The 15,644-nt window shown below is 42.2% G+C and overlaps 1 protein-coding gene across 1 annotated transcript in view; it reads right to left on the bottom strand.

Moving 5' to 3' along the window:
* The window catches only part of CHLSN (cholesin), a 60,122-nt gene extending 45,915 nt beyond the window's left edge, over positions 1–14,207 (bottom strand). Inside the window, exon 1 of the mRNA XM_078856768.1 lies at positions 13,835–14,207. Coding sequence (XP_078712894.1) covers positions 13,835–13,981 — 147 coding nt within the window. The 5' untranslated portion in view covers positions 13,982–14,207. The remainder of the gene's footprint in view (positions 1–13,834) is intronic.
* Positions 14,208–15,644: the final 1,437 nt, after the last annotated feature.

Below are 15,644 nucleotides of genomic sequence, written 5' to 3'. Positions count from 1 at the left end.
ATGTAGAACTCCAAATATATTAACTGACAGATGAAAGGATTTTTCCTCATGTTGATCATGTGGGTTGTTTGACCAACCATATACTTCACCGTGCTGGTCAACATGGGTTGGTGAACGCAGAGCTCAGAAATCGTTCACCGCCACCTGTGTTGTTTGTAGCCCTCACATGTCGTTGCCGTTGGTACCAACCATAAACTGACACTCGTACTCCCATTCACAAATAAAAGCTGTTTTTTTTTATCTATCACCCATGCACCCGCAAACACCACAGTACAGTATTACCTTTCACAACTAGTGGCATCCAACCGTGACTAAAAGCAAGACTGCTGTGGGCATTTACTAACTGCCGTGAATCACATTGTGGCAGTGGAATAAAGGGGAAGTGTCAGTTCTTAAAACGCAGCTTCCCAGTGTGTACTTGTGGCCCGTGCCTGGGTAAGTCTCTCAATAGAACTCGAACAAAAGCAAGCCTGTAATTACAGCAACATAGTTCCCCCCCCCTCTCACCCATATTTTGGAAATTATTTATTAACGTGTCATTCCAATCGTGGTGGTGGCATCATGTCATGAGATCGACACATTTCAATTCGGATTGCTGCAACAAAGCAATTGCTACAACAAGCATTGAATCATTGTCAGACGTCTTCATAAGACAACAAACAGGAATACCTCCGGGCTCACATTAAAATCCACAAAAGGGACACACCTTTTAATTGCCTCAACGACTTTGTGTTTGTCACATGCCAATCCAGCTAAAAATGTTGCAACTCAACGATGGAATTGAGCCAAATACAAAAAAGTGCAGCAAGAACATCACCTGACTACACTTGGGAACCAAGTTTAATCACAGGTGTCTGGGCCTGGCTTCATACCCATGATCTCAGTGGTGCAGGCTCAGTGCTCTGACCCCAGAGTCACATGTGCAGCCACCAATGCACGGAAGAGCGCTTGCACAAAACAATGCCTCTTTATGCGGGTCCCCCCTTAGGCAGTAAGCACCGTTTGTTTGGTATGTGTCATCTGCGGTGACACGCATTAAGCAAAGGTGGGACATTGCGTGCAGTGAACAGAACAAAGTCTCTCGTGAAAATTGCCACTCAAATCCTGGCATGTGCCTGCACAGATACAGGTTTCCCTCGTGTTATGCAAGGGAAACAAACGGGCCCACAAAGCAACACGCACGACACAGCTCCCTGCCAAGTAGAGCATAGAGTACACACACTGTTGTACCACGTCTGACCGCATAGCCGCATGAGTGAATTAAAGCCGCATATATAGAATTTTGGGTAGAAATAGGTTAGCCGCACATACACGAAATCACGCAAACTGTACACGCATTGAGCGAGGTAACCCTGTATTTATTTCACAGCCCTTGTGTACAAAAAGCTGTCATCTGCTGGACGACGACCTCTCCATTCCGTATCGGTTACATGGGTTTTGACAGCACATCATCGCGCCCATCAGCTCGACTTGGCGAAGGGAGAAGGAGGGGTCCTCGACCGGTTCCGATATGACTCAGCACCAATGCTTAGCCACGGCTAGGAATTGAACTAAGGTTTTTTTTAACGCAGTGCAAATATTACTGCACCAACACTACCCCATAAATACCACTGTGATGCAGTAGAAAGCCTTTTATCCACAATGCCTTCTTCACAATATCTAAGATCCACAAAAATGACTATTATTCACAACCTATATTCCTATTTTTTCTGGAGGGAGCTCTTCCCCACTGGCCAGAGATTTTGAAAGAGGAAAACCCACATTTTACTCCACCACATGTGACCTGCCGATGGACAAACTATGGTCTACTCATTTATCTCTTTAGGTGGTAAAGGCGAGTAAGGGAAGAGGGATGGATGTAAGGAACTTGCCCATTGTATCAACTGCCATGTCTGGAGATCGACTAATGGATTGGAAGCCATGGTGCTAACTGTTACACCACAACAGCATCTGGAACATTTTAAATTACAGGCTGACAATGGGTAAACACAAGTGTAAAAATAAAAAAGATACTACTTACAGTTTCTTGAAATATGGTGTCTCTGAGGGTACCCTTCTCAATACCTGGGTTTACAACTGAAGCTGATTTACAGGGAAATTTGTTCAGTCCTTGCGAATACTACTTCCAAAAAATACGAGCAAGCCAAAATAATAATGTAAAGAATTTACCCAGAAGAGCCTCACTGGGGGTCAACTCTTTTCCAGAGGGGACTTGCATTTGAACGTTTAGCCATTATGAATAGTACCTGAAGAAATCCCACCACATATAAAAGGGAGTAACACCTAAAGCTTCTCAAGTTAATGCATTTTCACCACCATCTCCTAGGCACGTCATATGAACAAAGGGAGAAAAAACCCACATTAATTAAAGTTATGTATCATGCCTGTCGGCCTCATACTGTTAAAAATTATTAGATTGTGCTGCTTGAAGTTTGCGTAAAAAAGTAACCTGCTGTGTGATGGTGTGTGACAATGTGATTAGTTTTTCTGAAAAATATTTCACACAGACGAGTTTTTTTTATTTGCCATCTTCGTATGTGTCAACTCATGTATCCATAAGAGGTTTTTTGGGTTAGATCGCGTAAATATATAAAAGTGTCGTTAAAACACGCCACCACCCGACACAGCCAACTAGTAAGGGTTGTCACGTAAACAGAACATGGCAATTCGTCACTAGTACAGCACACCAGTGTTGGAGAGCCAAGCCACAAAACATTTAAAATCGGAGTACGACGTTTCGCCAGTAATTACAACTAGCTTCATCAGGCGACAGCCAGATTTGTGGCTGTGTCGGGTAGTGGCGGGTTTTAATGACACATTTATATATTTACACGATCTAACCCAAAAACCTCTGTTATGGATATTGGTCGCAAAAGCCTACTTGTTAAACCAACTCATGCATGTTAGACAGAGTAGCGTTCAAACTGTCAGCGTCAGGCCAACACCACTTCTCGATCATGATAGCGAGGTCAGTGAAAGCAAATTCACTTTACAAATATGGGGAGGCGCAAATCCGTAATGTTATATTTGTTAATGTTTCTCTCCCAATGGAAAACGGCACCTATGCTCCCGGCTTGCCGCTGGTTTTGATGCTGCATAGCCTTTAGTCAACACGATACGGCTTCCCTCAACACGATACGGCTTCACTCAACACGATACGGCTTCACTCAACACTATACGGCTTCACTCAACACCTGTGACGTCATGCAATCTCTTTGGCTGGTTGGGTATTCAGTACATGAGCGACACCTTCCTTTTTTAACATTTCTGTGAATGCGCTCCAGGTGGCTGTTGGACGGCCACACTTTATGTAATCGTATTCCAAAACTAGCAGCAGCTGGGTGGAAGAGATGGCTCAGCGGTTACTGCACTGCACAAAGAAACCAGCAACCGGAGTTTGATTTCTAGCCACGACTGCCATCAGTGGTGAGTGATATCTGAATCAGTCCATGGGCCCCACTGCACTGAGCAGCAGTAAATAATTGAAATATTTTGTTATTTACCAGCATCAGTGATACATTCTGGCTGGGGGTAGCTAGCCCTGTAATGAGGCCACACGAGACAATAAATGCGGACCCAACGTCATACCCAGTACATTTTTCTTATCTGCCCTAGAGGAATGAGAGCGAGTGCCCTTTTAGCTGCAGAGTCAAGTGTTTGTTCCACTCTGGAGCCCATAATGAGATCATCGAACTTTTTACTGAAGGGGGGCAAACCCAGGTCTCGAGTGGTTTTGCATCAGTACCCTGACATGACATGGGCGTTTGCTCTGCGAAAAACTCGGCCACACTCACAAATGCTTGATATATTTTTAGCACAGGACCTGCTGTGTATTTTGCCTTGGGCGCACGTTCAACGCAAAGACATGCCATTCACAGCCTTTTGTCAATCCACTGCTGGATGAAGGCCGCCCAATGACGTGTTGGTCACTCAGGTTGTTTGACCGTACTTCATAACCAAGTTGACCAGCGCAGGCTGGTGAAGGAGGTGCCCCAATGTAGGTCGACAAAGCATTCACTTCCTTCTAAAACAGCACTTTTGAGTAACACGTGTGTGTATGGAATGCAATTGTTTTACGTTGAAGAGCGTTAACGTAATATAGCACGACATTTCATCAACGGTCAATTGTTATGCACATAAAAGGAAGTATTAGTTACATTAAACATGATATGCACCTTTTTATGGGGGGGGACACAGGTGAGCATACTCAGATGTTAATTTGAAGTGGCACTGGGTTGCAGAATGACAAATATAAGCATATTTCTGGCATAGTAAGAGTACCGTGCGCGAGCTATTACGTTACCATTCCCCAACACGCGCAAACCAAACACTCATTTAACTCGGCTAGAGATCGACCCGCTCACGAGCTCATTTTGGGCTGAACAATCGGAAGGATGCGAGTTCAAATCCTGGTCAGGGGTTAACGCGGCACAATAAATCCTCAGGGGGTTTATAAATGAGAAGCGATTTGTAAGGAAGTGAATAGTGTTTGTCCTATGGATATACTTGCCACCGCTACAGGAATGTGGAATTACCATCACTGGCTCAGTGTTGTATGAAAGAAGATAAGCGCTACCACGTGCTCAACTGGTGGAGGAAATGACTTTGAGCAAAAATAACAAGACTTTATAAATGTACACAAAGCCCTTTGTATCAGGGCCTCCACACATCTTTCAAGTCATAGTGGTCATCTGACCATACTTCAGTGAAGAATTGAGGATGCGAAGATAAAGTTTGGTGTATAGAAGTACAGTACAACAATGTAATTTGTTGCATTGCCCCTCCGCTGCCCGCCATGTAGCTCCAGGTTGCGAATGGTGGGAACACCCATCCAAGCACTGCACAGGCTCAATACTCCTTAGCTTCTAAGATATGATGCGATGGGATGCATTCTGTGTGATTTGGTCACAGTCTTTTAAACGTAACCCGGCACAAATACAGAATGCATCAGTGGAATGGCAAATGCACCACAGAATGCATCATTGTGAAACTAAAGCCAAACGGCATTCACTGAATGCAAGAAGAACTAAAACATGTTGAGCAAAATTTGATATACTATATTTTGTGTACGAAAAAAAGAACTAGCTGCATGTTGAGCGCTGGGTGTTATTAATCTGAAAAATGACATGACACGTTGTATTGTGATAGTAATCAACTATAAGCAACTGAAAGCGCAGCTAAAGGAATACTAATAAATAACTTAACCATTCTCAAATTACCACTAAATGACACACAATTTGTTAAACATTATGGTTTGTGGCTGAACAAAGAGAGCACTGCATGTTGCTCTACTTTATACCATGCAAAAAACATGCTTATTAGCTTTGTTTGAATAAAGCAATTAATCATTTTCTACCCTAAATCACCAAAGGCATGAGCATCTACCACAGAGTCTAGGCGACTTCATCATGAACAACATGAAACTAAAAATGTTGTACAATTATCCAAAACCACACAGCACTCTCTAATGTCCGAGAAGGCTCTTGGAACTCAACCACAAATGTTCTTGTTTTCCACGTTTTGACAGAGTTTTGTATCCTTATCGTTGTATTATGCGTACGTTAGACCAAGTACAAGAAGTGATTGAAATGTTCATGGCCTGACATGGAGACAGTGCCAAAATAAAAGTTAATGTGGCAGAACATACTATAAACTACTTCTACGAACTGGCAATGTTTCATAGTAGTATTAGAAGACAATTATTTTAAGGATGTTTATTAAAATAAAATGTCTGAAAGATCCATATATCTTAAATATCCAGAGAAATCTGGACAAATTTCAGGGAAAAGCTAAAGAAATAGAGGAAACCCATGCTCGCAATGAAAACTAATTTATTTTAGAACCACTTTTTGTGTTTAGGTTGTTGTCCTTCCCCTGCACCTCCGATTAGTACGGTTGGCTATGTACGATGCGCGAAAGAAGTTCAACATACATACATCCATACGTGCCACCGAGTGCCTTAAAAATGCCTCTGTAACTAAGTAAAAACAAAGTGTCAACGTGATGTGTGCTGTGAACGAGTGGCTTCATCGGTGAGACAGTGTTTCCAGCTGAGAATTAAAGTCTTGGCGGGTTGACGGACGAAGTGCATTGTAGAAAAATAACACACGTTTCTAATTTAAGGAATATATTAAGGTAATGTATATGTTCGGACGCACTGTGAATTTAATGTTCCATCAGGGAAAAGGCTGGCTGTCGATGACAGCACCATATTTTTGCTTCCACAACATTCAATTGAAAAATGACCAGAACACTAAAGCCTTGCTTCTAGTACCCCCTAGTGGATGAATGCATCTCATTAAAGAAAGCAGCGTGCCAACAGCAGCATGTGAGCAAGCAGGATTATTTACGAGAAAGAAACACACAAAACGAAGCACATTACAGCAGTACACAGTACTGCACATGAAGAAGCGAAAACAGTAAAGCGCAACGTGTCCGTCTTAATTACATTTAATAATTATTATGCCAAATCATAAGCCAGGTGATATTAAATGGGCGAGGGCCCTGACATTGGGAAGTTTGGTCATTCCTATTAACGAGCAGTTGCCTTTCGGGGCCATCCATTTAGTAGGACTTTTTACACCCTCCCCCCACCCCGAATCCTATAGAACGGCCGATATTTATTAATTTGCGTACCTTGGCCACTTATTTTGCCGAGCTGCGTGATAGCTGCCAGTCAGGGGCACGGTGGCATACAAGTGACATCTCTCCCACAGTCCCACTTCTCCCGGCAGGACTTGTTGTCTGACAGCTGAAGAAACTCAACTGTGGCTCATTTGAAGGCCAATGTAGACAAATTATCGAGGCTTCACCAACCCCCCCCCCCCCGGGTCCTATGCGTACGTACATTGTCAGTAGAGCCCCCCATATGCAAGCGTACGCATTTGGGTTAACCCCCCCTCCATGCGCACCAACTAAATGGATGGCCCCTTATGTGGGAAGAAATTCGAGTACACGGAGAACATCCACTAAATCTACGAGGGGGCGACACTCACACTGCCATCTCCTGGACACACATCGTATCTTCAGGCCCACAACATCTGACTATCCCTGGTGGTCACCCATCGTGATTGGGCCAGGCAATGTAGCAATATCTTCATAATTTCTCCCCCATTAATGTCACTATTCCTCTTGACATGCTCTGAGCTCCAGCAACAAGGCCTTATGTCAAATCCCCAAGTCAACCTTTGCTTTGTTTAAGGTCACTGCTTCTCCTCTGTTGCTCCTATCATCTCAAACGTTCTCCCACAAGCCATTTGTGCTGTCAACTCTTTCCATTAACTTTCATACACTGTCCATACCTATGGAGTCAGCACAAATCTGAGCATCACAACTCGCATAAGACAAGCCAAGGTGTAAATACACGGAGAAACAAGTTTGCTGAAAAATGTAATGTTTTTTGGAGAGACTAAATTGGAAAACACCACAAAACATGCTTACCTTCAACAATTATTGAAGGCAAACAGAGAACAAAATGACTAAATAAATAAGCTTGTAAGTACAAGCTAGAGTGATTTTGAACAACTGAATTTCACTTTAAAGAGAAACAAACATTTATCTAATGTTTTTCAGCGAGTACATATTACCTGCTTTGACATTAATTGGAAATTTAGGACATTCAAAACGAAAATGGTACAGAAACTGAACATATGCAACAAAGCATGGAGAGATGTTTGCGATGAATTACACTAACAGGCAGGAGTGCATGATGAGTCACCACAAATAAGGCACATCGTATAGACTTTAACAAGTAAACATTCTGGACACAAGAATGAACATGGATGATGGCCGATGGGTGTCTGGTAATGGAGTAGTAACCAAAGGAGGGAATGGGAAATATAACTGCTAAGATGGAGCAATCAGATTAGCTCATGTCATTAACCAGATCGATTTTAAGGCAATACGAGATGGAGAGGCCTTCATCTAGCAGTGGATAGATCATTGCTGCTGGAGAAATATCACAAATGAAATTGATGTTAAATATTCGGAATGCATAGAGATTTCAATTGGATACACTCATCCAAAGAATCTTGACCATTTAGACACTCAAAACCATGAAAAGGTTATAAACTTCTCAGGTTCATTTAGCCACAGATCAATAAACTGGATCAATTTCAGCATTGATCTCATAGCAGCAGAATTAACCCTCCTGTTTACATGGCACACTCAAACACTTACACAAGGTCACGACTAAGCCAGTTCTGCCCAAGACCAGTGGTATCTGTTAAAGTATAATACAAACATTGAAATTATTATTTATAATTCTTCATTAACCACTAACTCAGGGCTTGCGTTCTTAGTCAATTTCTTCCAGCTCACTAGTAGTCTGGAGGTTGCACAGGACGAGGATAGTCATAGCCACAGCAAGCAGTAAATGGATGTGGGGTGTGCCGTGGGCAGAAACATTCTGGATTGCCAACTCGGACACACCCAGCTGAAACTAAGTCCTGCTCATTATTTTACTGCATCACTATTATGTTCACAACAAAGGCAGTCGTGAATACAATAGTGTACGTCAGAGTGACTTGGAAGTGAAGATCGTCTTCCTTTAATTCCTATTATATGGGGTCACATTTCTTTTTCAGTGTCTTCCCCTTTCATGGCCTTCTTTGTTAAACTTACCCCAGTTACTTCTCTGAAACACTTCAATTTACTTTTATTCCATCTCCCACCGGTTATTTTCCCTTCCTCTTTTTCAAAAACTTTCTTCACAACATCACCTGAGCCCATTCTCAGTGCATAGTCATCCCATCTCAGTCTGGATTTATCTTGCACTTAAAAGACCCCTGTAACTAAATAGCATGTGTTCTATTTCAAGAGACGTACGCAAAACACAAGTCATTCTATTCCACATTTGCCTGGCGTACATGTGATTCAATATATGCCTGGCTTGCACGTGAATGACTGGCTGGCTTAAAAAACTCCGTCATGAAGGGGTTACAACATGTGAAATGTATTACACCAGTCAGCTATTGTATGCTGGTTAATTTGTGGATATGAATGTACTGTTACAATGTAAAAAATGGTTTCTCGATTGCAACCCCGTGACTGGAGCATGTTGACAAGCCATCATTTATGGAGCTTGTTGAGGTTCACTGAACACATCCGATGCTATTGAAAAACGACATTACGTGCTTAGCCAGGCAATGCAAAGGGGCAGTGAATGACCCGAATATTTGTTCAAGAACATGCTGTGGGCACGATGTTACCTTTAACGCAGCAGTTCTAAACTGCTAGTCGCAGCCCCCCTGCAAGCCTTCCCAGGGGGCACAGGCTGCAGTATCGGGTACGTTCCAGTGACAAAACATACAAACACACAACATGAAGAAAAACCGTTACTAACATCGCGTTAACTAGAGGTGTGGACGTGTGACCACTCTAATGTGGCCTTAGAAACCTCGGTTGCATTTGATGCGTGGGGGGAGCACAGGAACCAGTGATTTTGATTGGAGGGACTGACATACAAAAACAAATATAAAGTGAGCTAAGATCAAACATTGGCTCTGTTGTACTTGAATGTACTCTTGGTGAATTAAAGCCAAGTCAACAGAAAATGTTCAATAAGAAATGGAGGTTAAGACACATCGTTTAGCAGGCCAAGACCATGGAAAGCTGTGTTAATGTCTACATGGAATAAAATTACGTAATTTTAATAGATTCAAATAGCTATTTTGGTATAATTTCTTCACTGTACCTCAACTCATTTTAATGTCTTCTTGGTTCTTTCGGTAAAGTCACGTAGAAGGGAAGTAATAAAATAATAAAAATAAAACATAATAAAATCATTCTCACGACGTTTCGGCCACAACGCAAGCAGCCGTCCTCAGGTGAAGACCAGGTCTGTCGGGGAGACAGCGTCTAAATAAAACAGGTCTGTCTCCCCCAACAGACCTGGTCTTCACCTGAGGACGGCTGCTTGCGTTGTGGCCGAAACGTCGTGAGAATTAATTTTTTTATTTTTATTATTTTATTACTTCCCTTCTACGTGACTTTACCGAAAGAACCAAGAAGATAAATCCCTGCAGTCACGAAAGCTTTAAATCGAAATCATTTTAACGTGTTTATGTATTTAATAGTTTCCCCACTTTTACTCCAATTGTGCTGGAGGCCTTATACCATTAAACCTCTTGCACGACACTAACCGTGTGTGCTGAAGAGAGGACAGTGGAAGAAGATGACAATGTAAAACTGCCTCCAAAATTTAAACAGGTGACCTCTGTTATGTACACCGTCGGGAACGCACTTTTCTACAAGTTCTGCTACAGAGAAATGCCTGTTGCAAGGCAGTAAATGTGATATTTTTCAATCTCAGAGCTGTAATTTTACCAAATTTAATATAAAAAACACAATTTATCTCAATATTGTTTTTATGTGTTGTAGTTGTTGTGAACAGGCTGAGAACATCAACTCGCTACACTTGAGAACCTGATTAAATAATCACAAGTGGCTGGCTGGATTCAAATCCACGATCTCAGTGGTGCCAACTCAATGCTCAAACCCTTGCAACACTGCTTGTTTTTTTATGCTAGAGTAGGGCTTAAATCTGGAAATAATCACCAAAGTGTGTTGCCTTTTCTAGACTCCAGGGCATCACTGGATAACCAGTGTATAAGGTTTAAAATCCACTTTCCTGTAAGCATTAGTCATAAAATGTACAATGTGTTTGCCGGTTAAATAAAAATACATGTATTGTATGTACGCACGAGTCACTATACACCAAATGTAAATTGTATACTGACACCTAAACAGCAAATCAAGATATTTATTTGGCTAAAACAATCCACCCACTAACATGCCACTTCCAATTGCAGCTAACATCAGCTAAATTCTGCAAAGCAGCTTATTTCTTGGCATGACAGATTTCCAGTGCTATTCCTGCATATTTTTATTGAATAAAATACTATACTGTATGTGTACAATATTTTCTTACTACAATACACATGGGTAATGACAGGGTGACACCTGCCGGCCTGTAGGGGTAATTACGGTTATGGCTGCATTACATAATGCCTTATTATAAGGGGGGCGTATCTGAGTAAAGGTGAAGGGCGGAGTCAGTCGAGAAGCTCCGGGAACCAGCCCAAAGCTTCTAGAAAGAGGGCGTGGCCAGAGGTGGAGCTTGGCAGGGCCGGGCAGATATAAGGGGGACCCCGAACGAAGGGTTCGGGGCTGTTCTGCGGGTCCTGGCTACATCGCTGCTCGTCGTCATCTCTTCGTCTTCGACCACGTGGCTGTTCTTCTGCAAGACTATCTCCGTCGCCGCCGCTATGCTAGTCGAACAGCTAGCATAGTGTATGACGGAGATGGGCTGCGTGTTAGGATCGCCTATGCGTAGCTGCGTTACGAAGTGTATCGCCCAGTGTGCTCTTAATAAATAAGAAGCCTTCTACTGGACGTGTCTCGGAAGTCGCGCACTACACATGTATAGATGTATACTTTAAAAATTCGAGCTCGGTATTATGTACTGGACAGCATTAAACACACGTTAAATCATGGAGTTCAGTGATAAAATGTGAACACTTTCTATGAAAGTGTTCACATTTTAGTTGTGCCATGAGGATAAAATATGCATTTATAAGGTGCTTAAAATGCTACGATATTTCAAATGCTCATATTTAACACCAAACCATGAAAAAATAAAACATCACCGGGAATAAAAGGGGGTAATCTATTTAAGCAATATCCATATCAATGTGTAGAATTTTCATTGACATTAAAATTCTCCAGTACTTAATTTAGTTTTTTGCTATCAGTACAAAATAATAACTAAATGGAAATCTCTCATTTATATCCGTGAAATATAGAATTACATTATTATAAGAGTGATTGGGCATTCCTTAAATGGATCATGATGATTATGTTTTCATCCGAGTTGGATTCCCCACTTGATGTACAATGAATTTTAGTGATAAAAACAAAAATGTGGGCGTGACAATAATCTTTTTAATACGAGAGACTGAACGTGATCTTTCTTTGTCGAGGTGGGTGGTGGTGGATGTGCAAAACACAGCGGGATTAAATCGAACACACGGACTCGCAATCAGCTACAAGGTCTCGTCTGGTCACGTTCACTAGGTTTGACTTGGCTGCCATTTCCAAGTGGAAGCCAATTGATCTCTTTACGGAGTGTCCAGGCAGTGCAACTGCAAAGGGGGTCCATAAGTTTGCGGGACCCAGGTGCCTCACTACAAATGGGACATTGAACAAGGCCCCCATTTCATTCGTTGCACAATGACCCGTTTAAAATAACGGTAGAATACTGGTTTCACAGGCTGGCTGAATTCCCAACATCAGAATTTTGGGCAAGTAGAACTACGGTAGATCACTAAATACGTGAATATAAAATGTTGTAGATGGCTGGGAAGATGTGATTCTACTAATCATCAATAACAATATTTATGTCGTGAACCTTTTACTCGTAAATATTTCTGAAAATTTAGTAACTCAGAAAATTATAGAAACTCGACTGGAGTTGTCCATGTACTCGAGTTCTGGGAGAAATCAGGTCAACTCGAGTCAACTGAAGTTGAATGTTCCCGATTAACTTGATATTAGCGGAGCAAGAGCTGGAAGTTAAATCAATAGAATGAAATCGAACGCTTCAGACAGGACACTGACTTTTGAAAGCAGGATCCATAAGCAAGTGATTCATTTAAACAGATATAGCTATAACTTCATTTTTCCCAGATGAGTCCTCTGAGAATAAAAATCAGATTACTAATTTATCACCATCAATAACATGTTGAATCTTTATTTGAAGCTTTTGTGACTGCAGGAATCCATACGCTTTGGTTCTTTCGGTAAAGTCACGTCGGTAGAAATAAAAAAACATGTTGAAACCAAAAATATACGTTATAGTACTTTCCCACAATTAATTGTTAAGGTCTTATTTTTTCGTTGTATATATCCCAAACAGCATCCACCTGCGTCATCACATGATATTCACTATCCGTTAGTTCAGGAAAATGAATGTCAGTGTCACTAACAAAACATTTTAATATTCAATGTACAAAACTAATTACACTATTGGACTGAGCAAATAATATGGGACAATTAGAGTAAGGAGAGGGGCTGGGTGGATGAGATATTAATATGGGGGGGTGTAAGGACGTGCGCTGTGTGGTAAGGTAAAGCAAGCAACGTGTGGGGTGCGGGAAGGGAAAACTGGGGGAGAGGCTGCGGCTCTATCCAGTCAAATCAGGATACTGCCTACACCAAGAAGAGATATTAAGGGCCATTGGCCGAAACGTCCACAATGAGGATTTACTCTTTTGGGCAGTGCTACTGATGAATGTCTTTATAGGTGTTTGTGCACCACGATTAACGAAACCGATCTAAGCGTACGTTTTGTTGTATCTCTGCATCACTGCTGCCTATCAGTCCGGTCACATTTGCTGAAATGTGTTTTGATGGAGATTTTTGACAAGAGGGGCACAATGCACTGCCTCAGGAACTGCTGAAGGGGTTTTGCATAATATGTATCCTCAAAGTCAGAGTGCTTTAGACACGCTTTGTGCGTTGTTGGAAGCCATTGCCAACGCTGCATCCCGAATATTTGCATAAAGGATCCCATTTCATGGTAGAACGGAGGAATAAGCATGGCTTAAAAGAACACAATGTCGTGTATAATGAAGTACGTACAACAAACACCAGAAACACGTGCATTTTAAAAACCACAAAGCTGCAATATTGATGCACAATCGCTTACAGGAGCAGCGACATTCCTGTACAGTAACTGCAGTTGCATTTGCCAAGCGCACGTGTGAACGCGTTACCGCCACCCTCCTCCACGTGCAACGCATGCGAGTCTGGCGGAGGGGCGTGTCCACGGTACCTCGGCGGGAAGCTCCTTCCCCCTCGTCTTCCTCCTCGCTCGCTTCTCGTCGGCTTTCCGTTCGGCGTCGGGGTCAAGCGTCCTCTTCTTCTTCTTCCTCGTCACCTCGCCGACGTCCGTCGCTTTCTCGCGCTTCCCCTTGGCCATGGTGGCCGCGCGGCTCGAGTGATGCGGGAGGTGGTGGTGGGGGGAGTAGTTTTAGGTTTGCGAGTCTTTACGCGGCGCCTGTTGCTGTTGGTTGCACAGCGAGAGGCGGATAGGCGAAGCTGCTCGCTTTACGGCTGCGCTTGCGGCTCGCTCTGGCAATGGAAAAGCAGCCACGTGCGGGCAAACCACGTGTGGCACGCGACCCGGAAGTAGCGAGCTGGGTGTCCCCGCGCACGCGCACTGGCGACTGCGTGTAGAGGGGGGGGGGGGCGACGTCACGTGGTTTGCGTGGCACGGAGGGTGGAATCCGAGGAGCGGTGAAGCTCTTTGTCGCGAGTGCACACTCAGTGTCTACATCTAGATTTGAAGCTTTCGTGACTGCAAGGATTCATACTGTTAGGTTTTTCGGTAAAGTCACGTAGGTAAAATAAAATAATAGAAATAATAATAGAAATAAAATAATAAATCGCGACGTTTCGGAGGCAACACAAGTCTCCGAAACGTCGTGATTTATTCTTTTATTTCTATTATTATTTCTATGATTTTTATTTATTTTTATTATTTATTTTTACCTACGTGACTTTACCGAAAAAACCTAAGAGTAGTGTCTACATCCTTTGCAGCCAGAGAGTGGCGTTCAGGAAACAACTACAGTACTACTGTACAGTATATGAACATTATACACAAAAACGCACGTACCATCACTGAGGATTATGTTTAACAGAACTGACTGCCAAGCCTCAGAAAATTTAAACCAGTTTAGTTTGGCTGCTTAAATCAGTCTACCTGCTTGGATTGAAATTCGCATGCTTAAATCATAGTCTGCCTGCTGAAATCAAAGTTTCCCCGGTTGTCACAATTAGCCTGCGTAAATCAAAGTCTGGCTGATTTAATTTACCTACTGAAATCAAAGTTTGCCTCCTATAGTCAAAGTTTTGCATGATGAAATCAAATCTGAATGTTTGAACTGGAGTTTTGCTGCTTACATAATTTTAGTGGAATACATTGATGAACTAAAATGTTACAATTTTATACGTATAGCACACTCTTTGGTTTCTACCTACGTGACTTTACCGAAAGAACCAGAGTATGGATTCCTGCAGTCACGAAAGCTTCAAATCACGTTTATTATTCTCTTGTAGTTTTCAAATTTAGCGTGCATACTAGTTAGCATTGACTTTTATGTTAAAATCAATATTTCTAATTTCCTGCCTTGTATTTTGTACACAAGATGGCTGGGAAATGAACCTACACAAGTTACGTTATGGTGCAGGCATTGAATTTCACATTTATCCTGTGACATCACAGCCGATTCCACATACAACCCGGCTTTAAGCGCGGTTCAGTTTGAGAAGGGAGTCCAAATGCCCAATTCTGCAACTCCATGGCATCGATTCGACAAGGCTGGACTTTCATGGGAACATATTGTTGGGCCTGGCACATAGTCACATGGATTCCACTGGACATGGAAATACATGTTAAACATGGAAATACTTTTTTTTCTAACGTAGATCAATATGCAGAAACTAATGTGTTTTTAAATTAAATTGTAAAAACAGATCACTTCGTAAAGTATCATTCACGTCACAACAGTGTGTGACCGTGAGAACCTGGTCTAATCTAAATATAGGACCAGTCAGATTAAAAACACATCTGGCCATAT

This window comes from Lampetra fluviatilis, chromosome 5, assembly GCF_964198595.1.
Source record: "Lampetra fluviatilis chromosome 5, kcLamFluv1.1, whole genome shotgun sequence".
NCBI lineage: Eukaryota > Metazoa > Chordata > Hyperoartia > Petromyzontiformes > Petromyzontidae > Lampetra > Lampetra fluviatilis.
Note: the sequence above shows the minus strand (reverse complement) of the source record. Positions and strands in the feature narration are given on the sequence as shown.